Below are 15,057 nucleotides of genomic sequence, written 5' to 3' on the forward strand. Positions count from 1 at the left end.
GGGAATCTCAAAGATTCCCTAGAACTAATTCACCCCTGCACTAATTTCAATCTAACTCGGAGGATTTCGGATTGGCATCGTGAGTTTTAGAACACTGGCATCAAGGGAAGTGAAGGGTAGGGACAAAGTCTTGTTGTTTCTCTAAGTTTTTTCTCAGATTTGAGGTCATATTTATCCCATGAGTGGAGGCACAATATAATTATTTGTTTTTTTATTTTTTATTTTGGAATTGAAGTGGGTATTAATCAATGAAAAGTGCAGAGTTAGTCCATTTATTTTTAATAGAACAATTGTTTAATGCTGGCTGGATCGCATTTCTATGATATGGGGTTCATCCATCTTAATGATGGATGTAAATAGGTAGTTTATCTAAAAACACTTGTAACTAATGGTCTAAATGTTTTTTTAATATAATAATTATTTCTAATTTTTAAACTTTATAAATTTTTTTATAATCATGATCTTCATGTTAAATATTATATATTCTCTAAAAATTAAGATCAAATTATATTTAAAAGATATATTTATTACCAAGACGTATTTCTACATGTGTGGGCTTGGCCGCATGCTACCGGTCTCCTTTTTAGTATAAGGAGGTTGGTTACCATCTTCTTGGCCATTTGCTGTGAACTCCTTTTTAGTATAAGGAGGTTGGTTACCATCTTCTTGGCCATTAGCTGTGAAATTAAGAGGGTAATATCATCGAAAGTACTTAAGATAATTGAAGGGTTTATATTTTTGTCCAGCTGCTGGGGTGGCAAGTCCGATCGGAGTCCAGGTTCAAATGTTAGACCCATAAGTAGGTTGGAACCTATCAGTCGAGTTGGTCCGGGTCGGGGTCCTCCCAGTAGCCGACTTTATTTGGTATAAAAAATATACAAAATATAATATAAAATGATAAAATATCTTCGTTTTTTTTTTATTTCTTGACCCACGATTAGATCCAGGTTCATATGAACCTAATTGGGTCAGGTCCGGGTCGACGCAGGCCCGGCCCGTCGCATCGGCTATCTAGCTGTAATTCGTTGTAGAGTGATTTTGCATGTCGTATCATAGCTGTACCTCAAGGACAGGCAGCTCACACTGTACTTCCCGGGCCGGCCGGCCGGCCGGTCCCAGTCACTGTATGTCCAAGTATATGTTTAATTAGGTAGGGTTTACAGGTGAATGTGTGCGTCCGTTTCCATTTTCCCTCTCTTTTCGGTTGGAGACAGCTTTGCCGGAAATCATTCCGAGCTTGATGCTATCCATCTTTTCTATTCTATCTATAAAGAATAAAAATGTTTTAAATTTTAAAATTACGAAATAAAAGCAACGGCTGCTTTTTTATATCATGTGCTGGCCTTTCTCTCTCTTGCCATCTCAGAGGTAACAAAAAGCTTCGACCTAGGAAGCCATGCGTCCTACGTTTCCTCCACATGGAAGTGCTTCATTCTCTCTCTCTCTCTCTCTCTCTCTCTCTCTCTCTCTTCAAAATGCCTTCGCTTTATCATCACATTGCCTGGTTGTGTCCCTCTAGAGTTGCTTTGTTCTGATTTCATGGTTTTGGATCAAGCTCTCTCTCTCTCTCTAGTCTTGTTTTAATTTCAGCCTTTTGAATACAGCTCTCTCTCTCTCTCTCTCTCTCTCTCTCTCTCTCTTTCGCTAGCTTTGGTGTCAGCCCTTTTGAATCCCTCTTTGTCTATCTCTAAGTCTCTGACTGAGGGCTCTGGCAATGCTTGACAGTATTTTTGGCCGGGGTTTTTCCGGCAAATGGTATGCCATTGCAGAATGTTTGCTCTGATTTTCTCCCTTTTCCTTTGTGTTTTTTGTGTTGGTGTTTGATGTAGTCTTCTTGGCTCGTTTCTTTCTTGTAGCAAGTCGGCAATCAAGCAGATTAAAGCTCGGATCGACTTCATCAAGAAGAGGAGGAATGCTGAGCTCAAGATTCTCAGGGGAGACGTTGCAGATTTTCTGACTAAGGGCCAGGATCTCAATGCTTTTAAACGGGTCTCTCTCTCTATCTCTCATCTTATGCCATGTCTAGTTTCTGATCAAATGCTCTGTTTAATAACCTGACAATGGGCTATAATTTCAGCTGTTTTTGGCTCTTTTTGCTCTTTTCTTTTGTTTCTGTAGTCGTCATGAATGTGCCGTGCTGTGGTGCCTCTGTTATGATATGTCTTGAAATGGAAATTAAAAAAGTTTTAATTGCAGGGACCATATGAATGCAGGTTTCATGGGGTTTTGCTGAAAATGCAATCCAGTTTGTTGCTTAAATATGAATGTACTTTATGCTGTGACTTAGAATTCGTCATACTCATAAAATGGCATCTAATCAGACAAAAACTTTTAACTGCATTACTCTTCTCTATTCCTTTTCTCATCTTCTCTATCATAACTGTGTCCCTGCATTTACTGTAGCATCACTTTTGCAGATGCTACTCATTGATCCTTTGCCCTGATCCTACGGTAACATCCCTGCATTTACTGTAACATCACTTTTGTGGAGGCTAGTCATTAATCCTTTGTCCTGATTCTTTCATTTATGAGTTGAGGCCATCCATAATGAATACAAACATTTATGAGTTGAGGCCATCCATAATGAATACAAACATAGGTGACATTCCTTTTTTAAAAAGATTAAGTTTTTCAACCTCAGTCTTAATTGTTTGAAGATCTATTTTCTTTTTTGAGAATATGTATGAATTTAGCTTTTTCTTTCTTTCTTTCTTTCGTTTTTGTTGATTTGTGCTAAATAGTGGTTTCATTTCCAGTAACAAGTTTACAAGGATGAATTTTTTAATATCAGGGCTGTTTTGTGTGCCGCAATTCGTGAAATGAATTTGGTATTTGGTGGATTGGATATTCCTAATATAGGTAAACTCTAGAGAAAAGAACAAGCAACACGAAATAAGGCTTAAGAAGAGGGCTGTTTTCTGTTGGTGAATTCCTTTAATAATTCTTGTAATTGGTGGATCAGATGATCTCGCTTAGGTGGACATAAGAGGAAACAAAAAATTAAAGTGGAAGTTGAAACAACCATGTAAAGAAGCCCTAAGTCTATTGCATCCTATTGTCCTTTCTGTATCTTGTTTCTTACGGCAATAGAAAATTTTGAGAGTGAGGATATCTTACAATTAATATACACAAGCTATCAGATTATGTTTCTTTATGATTGAAAATGATGATTATCATTTCAACAATGACCCTGTGGCCGACACTGTTTATTCTTGCTTTATGTTGAATTTGAACATAGTATCTTTCTATCATGTAAAGTAATAAGGCTCACTTGGTTTTAATTTCGAACAGGTTGAGATACTTATAAAAGAGCAGAACGTTACATGTGGTTATGAAATGGTTGAGCATTTTGGTGAAAGCATTTTGAGCCAACTTTCAAACTTACAAAAGCAGAGGTATGTTCATGATATTTGCTTTATACACAATCTACTGCTGGATCTTCTGATCAGCACTATGGCTCTAACATTTTGCTCAAATCCAAATATTTTAACCTACAGTGTAGTTATATTACATTCTGTATAATTTTTTCCACCTATCTTTTTTTTTTGTTTTCTATATTCTAATATGCACCATGATATTATATATATGGGTAACATTTTATGTTCACTGTATGCTTGTATGGGATGCTAGCTCAGCATGAATTCTACATGTCACACATGTTCTCCCTAATCTCTATACTTTTGAGCGTCATTCCTTGGGGCCTACATTATCAAGTCTCCTTTTCATCATAGCATCTTTGTCTGACATATCCTTACTTTGTTGTTGGGTTATTGTTTGTTTGTTATTTTTTAATTCTCCTTCAATGTTGTGTTTCTCATATCTGCATGTTCATCCTCTTGGATCATGACTTGCAATGGAACATATTTTTTTTACTGATTTTTAGCTTGTATACTAGTGAAAATTTTTGTTCTTCTTATATAGTTTTTGCCCCACAAATCTGAAAGATCCAAATACCTTTAAATTTTTTAGAATTTTGTGTTGTAAAAAACACTCATGTGGTGTATATACTAGGTTCACAAACGATCCCATATTCAGTTCTACATAGATTTAGGGCCTTGGAAGCCCTCTTCACAAGCATATCTTTTACAAGATCAGACAAATTTTACATTCCCATTATACTATAAGCGAGTTACAAGTACCTATTCATTTGGTTTGTTTTTCTTTTAGCAATCATCAATCATGAATGTATTTCCTGTTGGATGTGGTGATATCCAAAATCACCCACATTAAGGAAATCTCATATTATGTAGGATTGAGATTGATATTGATAAGTTTTATAAAGAAAATATAAATCCTAAAAGATTAGGACTCTTGGGAATATCTCTTGGCTTTTGAGATATATGTAACATCTATGGGAAGTTTCCTATTTAGTGGGGATTCCTAACCTTATATATATGGGACACCGTTTCAAAAAGCAGACCGCCCAGTGCCTGGGCGGCCTCCTAGGCGGATATCCCTGGCCGCCTGCCAGAACCTGCCTAAGCGGCCGCCCAGGGCCTCCGCCCTGCCCAGGGGCGGAAATGCAGCTCCTTGATGATATTTTTGGGTTATTTTTTTAATACTAAAAAGGAAAAATTATGGGTTTTAGATTCATTTGAAACCTAAAACCCATTAGAGGCTATTTTAGAGAAAGAAAACCCAAAAAAGAAAATATTCTACTGGGCTGCACAGGTTCTGGGAGCCTGCCTGGGCGGCCAGGACCCCCCGACCGCCTAGCGCTTTTTGAAACATTGATATGGGATGAGAGAAGAAAGAATATGTGTGTCCTATTTAAGTTACCATATGGGAAAGATGACTTCCTCTAGAGAGAGAGAGGGAGGCAGGAGACTCCTGTGCATGAGAGGCAAGGTCTCCCATTAGAGAGAAGAGAGCTTCCTATGGAGAGAAATGCTGCAATAGTGCTTCCTTTAAATTGAATTGCTAGTTCTTGTAGAGGAGCAGTTCCATGGAGATTTTTGGTGGTTTTCCCTTTTAGTGAGAGAAAGTCTCGGTTGCTCTCAAGTTCTTTTCTTGGATAGTGGTTTACTTGTAGAGTATAAATGGATCTCTTTCTGGATAGTGGTTTAGCGGTAGGACAGAGATGAGAGATCGGCGAGTGGTGCCAATCAGGAGAGCGGGTCTAAAAGGGTTTGCTCGACTGGGTTTTGTCAAAGGTTAAAGAGTTAATTCTATGTCCCAAAATCTAATTTCAGTTTTTCATGCTCGTGGATGTAGACCTTTTAGGGTGAACCACATAAATCTTTGTGTTCTTGTGGCATGTGTTTTTATGCCTTATTTCTCATATTATTGTTTTTATGCCTTATTTCTCATATTATGGCTTGCACTCTCGCCTATTTTGTTTTTAGCTGGATAAGTACACGTTTCTAGTGAGATCCAACTTTTGCGATTCCTGTTCTCGCATGTAAAAGGGTTATTATATACTAACATTTCCTTGCAGGGTTATTATATCCTAACATTTTTTTTTTATTCTAATTGTTGCTTCTTGCTCATTTCCTTTAGTTATACACATCTTTTTATATCTCTCATGCCATATCAAGAGCAGTTGCCCTATGAATTTTCACAATTATCAAACACGGAAATCAAGATAGCATATTTACTAGTTGCTGAAGCTGAACCATTATAAACTTAGGAGTCTTGTGCCGTCATCTAGTTTTGTTTTGCTTCCATTTGCAGTGCAACAAAGACCTTGGGTTGTTTCAAATAAGCTGACCTCTTATGTAGATAATTAGCTTTGTTTAATAAATTCTACATGCTATCTTGCAAACCACATTTCAGACATGCTCTTTTCTCCAATTCTAAGGAAGAAACTACAACTTTATATTGTCCTGACTTCTTGGAATAAGAAACAGTGCCTAAAATTTGCTGCTCATAGCTTCAAAACTGAAAATCTATATGGAAAAAGATGAAGTTTCTGATGGATTATCTCCAGCCTTTTATGGAACATGCAAAACCTTATGAGGTACTTGACTGTTTTAAGCATGAAGTTTTTTATATCAGTTCATTGTTATTCACTCCGTTCTACACATGGAGAACTCGTGTATGATATGGTCTAGTTCCATTCTTATAACGTCATCTTCCTTCTCAAGAAGAGAATAAGAAATAATTTCTATCCTTGAGGACCAATTCATGAATTCTAGTGACAACCTAAGACAGCGAAGTATTTTCTTAGAACATTGCCTCCAATCAGGATTGTGCTGACTATGTTGCTTCTAGGGCTCCTATATATAACAATATATCTGATGAAATTGTACACAAGTGACTAAATTTGATATCCATTGAAGGTTTTTTTTCCATTGCAGGTCTTGTACTACAATCATCCTTTATTACTTTGATTGTGCTACATTGTAATTTTCTTATATTCTGGGCTCTTTTAAAAGTGTACATTTGTCCAAGGGCATTATATATATATAAAGGAAAGTGAAACCCCGTTTCACATTCTCTCAGTTCCTGCACCATCTCTTGGCCTATGTTCTACTTTGAACACCGCGGCCTATTTTTGCAGTTCTAATGTGGTCCTTGCAATATTATGGAGAGAGGCATCGAGGGATATCTCTACGGAGAACATGATTGAAGAAACACAATCCAAGGGTTCATACGAAGAATGATGGAGAATAAAAATTGTATGAACTGTGCCAAGTTAGATAGATTGCACAAGTCTTTCATGGAGAGTTAACGTGTGCCAACTGACATTTGCAAATATCTCACTAACAAGGAGCATTACTATCTACAGATGAGGTCAGTTATTTCGAGGCTTGATGAGAGAAAAAAACAAGAAAAAAAGAAAGCTTTTAAGATTCGAAAACTGTGGATCCCTTATGAGAGTTACTTGTCCATGTTGGAGAAAAAGCAAAGCCCAACTATATACCATTGGAAATACTGCTGGTCCACATTGGAGAGAAAAATAATGAATTCAACCACGAGAGATGATGAAAAGCTGAAGTTTCAGATTCAGGCTCTCATACCATGTAAAATATAAAGAGAATAGATGTTGTCATTCTGACTGTTTTGATGACTCAATTCCATAAGACTAATATCCAAAGTTCCATACTGAAACGTATCCAAAGAACAAATTGCTTGTGCAACTCATGCAAAAAATCACAGTTGATGTGGCCATCACATCCTTACCACTTAGTCATGCAATATGCAAATAAAAATATCAAATAAAAGAATGATACTTTATGTTATCATAAACATATAGTAGGCATTCATAGCATCACCGCCCATTTCTGAGATAGATGGCTATGGATATAGTTGCATGTGTTTTGCAGTTAGGCATAGGTTATGGGCCTGGCTACTCACTAACATCTATACATCCAATTAAGAAAGGTAGCTCTGTTTCTTACAATGTTAGCCACCATATGAATGCCGTGGTTCATTTTCGACCAACTCAACAGATGTAATTTACGATCAATTATTTTGTGTGCTGCAGAGTAATGTGTCTCTGATTGGTCTGAGTTCTGTATGTTTCTTAGCATTTGGTTCATTGAAATGATGGTATCCAGTGAAGTTTAGAGGAGTTATCCTGTGCCCTTCCAGATTTAATTTTGTTCCCCTCATATATGTATCATACTCCAAATTTTGGCAATTTCTGATTGTTAGGCATGTTAACCTTAACAACATTTCCTACAATTTCTCAAAATTTTCTTAAATTTCAGATATGTCTATGTTGACTTTATGCACTTGTATGGGAATTTGCTAGGACTTGGTTTGCATGTTGATACTTTATCTAAGAGATCTCCATGTACCTTCTAACCAATTAACCCAGATCTAATACTTCTTCCGGTTAAAATATCCTCACCATTTTCAATGCATTCATAACGGATATACCTCTGATATGTGACGGTCTCACTCTTATTGCACAGAGAATGCACTCCAGAATGCAAAGAAGCGGTGTCATCTCTGGCTTTTGCAGCAGCAAGATTTTCTGACTTGCCGGAGCTTTTCACTCTCCGTAATCTATTTGTAATTCGATTTGGGGATGTCGGGCATAGCTCAGATTCTTGTGTCGATCAGAAGGTACATATACATGTATTTTGCTAATGTTGTGGCCCTATTAAGATCAATACCTGGAAGTTAACAGTACTGGGATTTTTTTTTTTTTTGGTTCTGCTAGTTTGTAGACAAACTCTCATCCAAGGATCCATCCACCAACACAAAGCTGAAGCTAATGGAAGAAATATCTGAAGAGTTCTCTTTGAATTGGGATTCTGAGGCTTTTAGGAGAAAGATCTTGAATCCCAGTGTGTCGGGATGTGTAAGTCATTATCAGCCTCCTTTTCCTGATGCTACACAAGAATCTTGCATTGGATTATTTTCAAATGGCTGAAAACCGACTATATGGAAGCAAAATAATCTATATATATTTTCTTTTGATGGGTAGATATAATATACATGTCAGAATTGAACAATTCTTTTACCAGAGTGCACAGTAGATTTAATTAATGACTTCTGATTATCAACAGTGAATTCTTTACCGGGATTCTTGTCCACAAAAGTTATATTACAGATTGATTCACTTCATTTTAAACAATTCATGTTTCAAGAGAAGTTTTTTAGTATCAAACAAACAGTTTCAAGGCTAACGAGCAAATGTTGCAACATTTACAGGATCTTCCTCCGAAACATAGTCCTCACCAGAATAGAGTTGCAGCATTCTCTCATGTTCAGCAAAATGGCATGGATGATGCAGACTTGAAAAGCACTAATAGAAAACCCAAGTCCTCTTCCAAAAGGCATCAAAACAGAGAAGACATGAGCAACTCACCCTCCATTACAGGGCGAACGGGTCCTGCTTTGAATGATAGAACAAAGAGGACTCTTCCCCAAGAAGTGCGAGACGTGAAACCAAGCTATTTGAGTAATGCATTACCTCCGTATACTAAGCCAACGGTCAACAAGCAAGATATCAAAAACGAAACTGTTAATGTGGTTTTCAACACAGAGGGTGAAGATGGTGGGATTGCAAGCAAGTTTGAGAAGAGCAAACTGCCTGGCTTGCATGGTGCCGACCATGAGAAGAATATGGAGGTGCCCACAAGAACAAATGAGAATGGTGATATGGATAATAGTAATGCCCCAATCTATGATAGGACCCCTCCAAAGCCACGATCAGTTAGGAGAAGGCCTGCCATGAAATCTTTAACTCAAGATCATAAAGAATCATCTCGAGATGATGACCATATTGCTAGGACAGCAATGCAACATGATAGAGATGAGAATGGTGTTCGTAATCCTGAATATGAGGATGGCTATCATAAAGAGAAAGAAAATGAAAATAATTCTCGTAAGGAGAGAGTCAGAGATGAGATTCAGGTTCGTCAAGAATATGAGGGTGGTTCTCGAAGAGGGAGAAGCAGAGATGAGATCCGGCTTCATCAAGAATATGATGATGGTTCTTGTAGAGGGAGAGACAGAGATGAGAGAGTTCATCAAGAGTATGATGATGGTTCTCGTAGAGGGAGAAACAGAGATGAGATTGGAGTCTGTGAAGGACACCATGATGGTTCTTATAGAGGGAGAGACAGAGGTGAGATTCGGGTTCTTCAAAAAACCAAAGATGGTTCTCATAGAGAGAGAGCCAGAGATGAGATTTCGGTTCCTCAAGAACATGGGGATGGCTCTCGTAGGGACAGACACTCTAGGAGAAGTCAGAGGGTACAAGATGAGAAACGATACACCCATGTTGCCCATGAGTCCAATGGCCATGATATTGACGACGATGAGATGATGATGGACGATCTATTGATACTCTATAGTCAGAAACAACCTTCTAGTGGGGCTGGCAGGGCAAAAGCAAGGGAAAAGACTTCAACTTATCGCCATGATGATGTCGAGAATTCAAAGTCGACGAGGTCAAAGAGAGAGGATATCCCTCATCACCGAACAGTTTCACTACCATGTGAGCATGTTACAGCAGATGAAGAGATCAGAGGTCCCATCCGAGCTGTTTCGATGAAACCCAATTTCGGTGTTGGTCATGTGCATCCTAACCTGCCTGATTATGATGAATTGGCTGCTCGAATAGCAGCACTGAGAGGGAAATAAGAACTAAAGGTTCTCTCTCTCTCTCTCTCTCTCTGTCTCTCTCTCTCTCTCTCTCGCTTGTAGTATCATTGTTACATCCCACGTCAATTAAGTATTCTTTGAACGACTGATTGTTTTTCACCCTGTGTTTGTATCTTCTCTTTTTCTCACATTTGTGGGGAAAAAATGGGGTGTTTGTTTCCACCTTCTGTCTTTTCTTTATGTGATGATGCTTTGACAATTAAAGGCAACTGTGATACCCAACCCAATAATATTCATTTGTTCAGTGTATAATAATAGATAAATATACTATTGTGTAGTGTTTTCTTGTTATTACTAGCTGATGAGAATGATTTCAGGTTTGGTCAGTTTGTAACCAAAGTTAAGGAATGATAATGTAGAAATCAAATCTGGCCAAAGGTGCATACCCTATCAGGCATTGTTTGAAACCTGGTCGTACGCCCCACAGATACCTCTTTTGGGTCACCAATTTGGATCAGTTTGGATCTGCTCGCCTTGGCAATCTAGAAAAATGTTTAAAAAATAAAAATAAAAATGAAAAATAAATGAAGGTTAGCCGAGCTGGTATCGATGTCTTCCTAGGAAGGTCCTGGCCAATTCTAGTTTTGGATTGGCAATTCTCCATCAATCTCTGGGTTTAAAAGCATTGCCATCAGGCATTTGATCGTCCAGTAATAGTTGTTTCCACTTTTAGGAATAATATAACTAAATGAATTCCATTTCAAACCATGGTGGTTCGATTTCTATAGGATCACTCCACCAAAAGATTATGTTGTCATGAGTTACAAGTAAAAATTAAGAAAAATATGTTGTCATGAGTTACAAGTAAAAATTAAGAAAAAGGAAAAATTATGTACACACCTTCTTTCCCAGCCTTTATTCCGGGATGGATCCTATTTTAGCCAATATAGCGCCACCCCATCGGCCCCCTTCCCCTGGGGTGCGGCTCTATTTTTCCTTAATTGTCGTTGCTGTCTGGCAATATCCACATCGGATGGCATATGGACCTCACCCTTTACCAAAATTACTAATGTCCAAGTTCTGTCTGGTCTTAGACAAGCCGAACAACCAAGTGCTTTGTCTGGCACTTATAAAACCAGAGAGATGCAAATGCTCGTCTTAACTAAGGGATGTGTGGAACTTTAAATCTGTTCAGTATTTTAAATATCAGATGACATCAATTTGCCACTCCGCCCTTTCTTCTTCGTCATTTTTCCTGTATCTCAGACGTTTGTTCAAACGCCCTTAGTGTTATACAAGAATCTATCAGTTTGGCAAACTGGTCACTGGGCTGGACCGTTTTGAATCAAGAACCGCCAATGCATTTCACCAATTCAGCAAGGTCGATTAACAAAGAAACTTAAAAAAACTAAAAAATAAAAGCCAATGAGAACCAAGTGATTCCATGTTTCTTGAGAACCAGATCACCTATCCATCGCATTTAATTGTAATTTGTGTTTCTCAAACTGTGTAAATTAGAGAGTAGAGGCCTCCATGTGCATGCATTTATTGGGATGAATGAACAAGGATTTTGAACTTTAGAACTGCAACCATCATTTTCTAACTACAAAGTCAAAAAAAGGATCCCATTTTTTGTTTTTTTTATACCAACATCTATCTTGAGGTTTAGATGATCAATTGAAAGAATTTCCAATTTCGGAACACTCTTTTCTTCTAGTTTTTGTGGTGCACCGTACTTCTTCTATACGATAAGATTACAACCTTATATAAATGTCTTTCTTTTGATAATTTGACCAACTTAAGTCACTTGAGCTAAAAGATCTTGCTTGTTTAGAATTTCCAAACTTAAAACATATTTTTAATTAAAAATGATGTTCCAAGTTTTGTCCGTGCTACAAGCATGAGTATTTTGGGCAATTTGTCCCCACTTAATTTACCCGAATCCATAAGATGTGAAGACCCCTACTTGTTCAGGGTAATGAACTTAGAATTATATTTTATCACAAGAAAATATGGTTTAGGTTTGAATCCTGATATGACTAAGGGTATTTAAATCATTTGATTAAGGTAAACTAAGAAGCCAAATTACCTGGAAGTTGTTAGTTGTTTAGGATTCCAATCCTAAAAAAAGAGTATTTTGGACATTTTTTAATAAAATAATTGAGAATATACCTAAGTGAAATAACTGAGTTATTTCAACCACCTCTAGCGTTTTGACTATTTTATTACAATTTCCTTGTAAAACTTGAAGAACAAGCTTTCTATACTTCCCCTAATGTATAGTAGTTATATATTTCTCCTTATCTCGCCATTAGATCTGAATGAACGGCTGAGATGGATCCAGTTAAAATGTCATGCCTCTGTACTGTTTTATTTTTAATGTTTTTTTTATACGGAGTCCACTCCTTTCTTAAACTTACACATGAAAAAATATAAAAAAAATCTGATAAAATAAAGTAACCAAAATGCCCATGAAAATTTTAGGGGTATTTTTAGTCATTTTATTTCACTGAAGATATTTGTTTTCTTTTTTTTTTTAGTGCACCCCATTGAGATGATAGCACGTACCACATTTTGTATTCATATAATTTGTAGAATAAAAAATTTAAAAAAATACGCTGAGGCGTTGGATCTTGATCAAACGGTCAATGAATTATTTGATCTAAATTGAATGGCTGGATGGGGGCAATGGAGTATAGAACTTTTGTATAGAAAGGGAAATATAGAAACCTTTTCCAAACCTAAAAAGAGTAGTTGTGTAAACCCGTATCAATACAAAGTGAATATGTCATTCGTATAATCTAGAATTATTTTGAACTTTATTTGCACAAAAGACTTGTTCTTAATTTTTTAGTTAAAAAAGTGAGAGAGATAGAGGGTGAGTGCTCTTTTTTTTTTTGTTGGTGAAGTTAGATCAGAATACTTTTATGGCCCATATCCTTAGCAAGGAAAATAGCCATGCTTTTATTTCGTTTAATTTAGACTCTCTTTAGATCTGGAATATTAGAGCGATAAAATCCCCTCACTTTTCACTTTCATGTACAATAAGTTTTGAAAACCAGTTCATGGAAAGAAGCCAAGTACTCCACGGATGAAAGGCAGGTTAAGGGGTAGAGTAAGTCTCTTCACATTAAGAAGTCATAATTCAAGCTCCTAAAAAAAACAAATAAATAGATGACACTATATTGCTGAAGGAAGATACTCATGTTGCTCTCCAACCCATCAGGATTTTTTATTTTTTTATTCTTTTATTGAGTAAAGAATTTTTTATCTTTATTTGTATTTTTATGTTTTTTTTCTTTTATGGGAAATTCAGTAAAGAAGACAGGCCCCACCTATTTTTTTAAATAGCTTAGGAGTTGTAGTTTTTGGAAGTAGTAGAGTAATGTGTCTATGACAATAAAAACCATAACATGATGATTAAGGTGTTGGGGTGCTACAATCATAACCCTAACCCCTTTCCCGACCCATCAGGCTACAGTCTAATATGTTTGATCTTGTTGAAACATATCGATACGTGAAAGGTGAAACAGTGTTCGGGGTGTGGCAGGATAACATCTTCATCATGGCAAAACTAAGGGTAATAGACCTAGACCAAGTATCCTACTAGTTTCTAACCGGCTTGCCGATTTTTAAAACATCGTTGGGTAACATAAACAACGGTAACATTTTGGTTTAAAAGCGTTTAATTATTTGCACTGAAATTATTTATGCTAACATTGAACTCTGCTGTGTTAACTGCCTGTTGAAACCTCAAAATGAAATAAACATGCTTGAAAGATGAAAATAACAAATTCATGTATAAGATTTCAAAACCCATTTGTTTTTGGGATTTTGAAAAGGGGTTGTATACTATTAAGACTGTTATTTTTGTTGTAACTAGGAGTTCACAAAGTTTGAGAATTTTCTTTTAGACTATGAGTCTAGTTAATGACACTCTTGACCACTACCCAATTTAAAATCTGATGGACAAGAGTGATTGTAACCTCTTTGTACAAATAATAAATAGTCTCATTTGTTTTTTTTTAAAAAAATAACAATCATTTTTTCCATTTTCAAGTATTATTGTACTAATAAAAATGTGGCAACAACACCTCGGTCATCTGTTTTGCAAAAGAGTAGTAACATTGAGTTTTGTAACGGATGTTATATGCAATTTGATAACCAGTTTTCCGGAGGTTTAGCCTACCTACCTATTCATTGTGCCCTCCATCTGATAGATGGATTTTGGATCTAAAACTTTAGTAGTTGATAATGCTATCATGAATCTGAAATAAAACAAAATAAAACAAAAAACAATTAAGAACTTCGAAAAGGTTTTAGTTTAAATTTTTCTTTTTTCACAATCATTTATCAGGTCTACAGAATTTTTGGAGCTATAAATGGATGGACTTAAGGATAAAATGCTTAAAAGATTCAAGATATGTTTGACATCCACAATCCACAGAAAAACAGAGTATCTTTATCTACAGCGGTCACTTTTATTGCTTTTCTTCGAACCTTCGTATATTGGGTAACCGCCAGCCCTTTAATAATACAATACCCATCGTTTTTACAAATCTGATTTCATCTAATCCAATGTATGGAAAAGTTGCCAATTTGGATGGGTCCAGATCGGGAATTGTTGGTCACCAGTCCGATTTCTTTACCGAACCAACAAGTTGGCCCATACATGTAGTTCACAAAGGGAAGATTATGCGTTTTTGTTTAAAATATCTTAAATCATCAAAGAAACATATGAAAAGTTTTTCCTACATATTTTTATTTTTTAGTTTTTTATTTCATTGGATGGCAGATTCACCAAATCTAGATCAGCAATTCACCAGATCAAGGTTGCCGATCTAGATCTAGATCGGACATGGAGGGTGGACCATCCACCCAAAATTGTGTCCATGTTTTAAAACACTAATCTAATCCAAAGCCCCAGGATTTATATGATACCACCAAATCGGCATTGAATTCTAAGCAAAAACATCCAAAGCTGTGCCCAATTTCTACAGCTTCTTCCCAACACTCCTGATGAAAACCCAACCGGATCTCATTAACTCCTTA

General features: G+C 36.6%; 1 protein-coding gene across 2 annotated transcripts; it reads left to right on the forward strand.

Annotated features, from left to right (window-relative positions):
* Window positions 1-1,167: 1,167 nt before the first annotated feature.
* LOC18425541 (uncharacterized) lies at window positions 1,168-10,314 on the forward strand. 2 transcript variants are annotated; one of them, XM_020662056.2, is made up of 6 exons: window positions 1,168-1,368; window positions 1,857-1,989; window positions 3,292-3,395; window positions 7,863-8,016; window positions 8,114-8,254; window positions 8,608-10,314. In XM_020662056.2, exons 1-6 carry the CDS (start codon window positions 1,334-1,336, stop codon window positions 10,042-10,044), a joined length of 2,004 nt encoding a protein of 667 aa, XP_020517715.1. In that variant the 5' UTR covers window positions 1,168-1,333; the 3' UTR covers window positions 10,045-10,314. The 2 variants fall into 2 exon arrangements, with proteins under 2 accessions (XP_020517715.1, XP_020517714.1); XM_020662055.2 differs by having other exon boundaries at window positions 1,366-1,755.
* The last annotated feature ends 4,743 nt before the right edge of the window (window positions 10,315-15,057 follow it).

The sequence above is a fragment of the Amborella trichopoda genome, chromosome 13, assembly GCF_054954075.1.
Source record: "Amborella trichopoda isolate Santa Cruz 75 chromosome 13, AtrichopodaSantaCruz75HAP2 v2.0, whole genome shotgun sequence".
In the NCBI taxonomy this organism is placed as follows: Eukaryota; Viridiplantae; Streptophyta; class Magnoliopsida; order Amborellales; family Amborellaceae; genus Amborella; species Amborella trichopoda.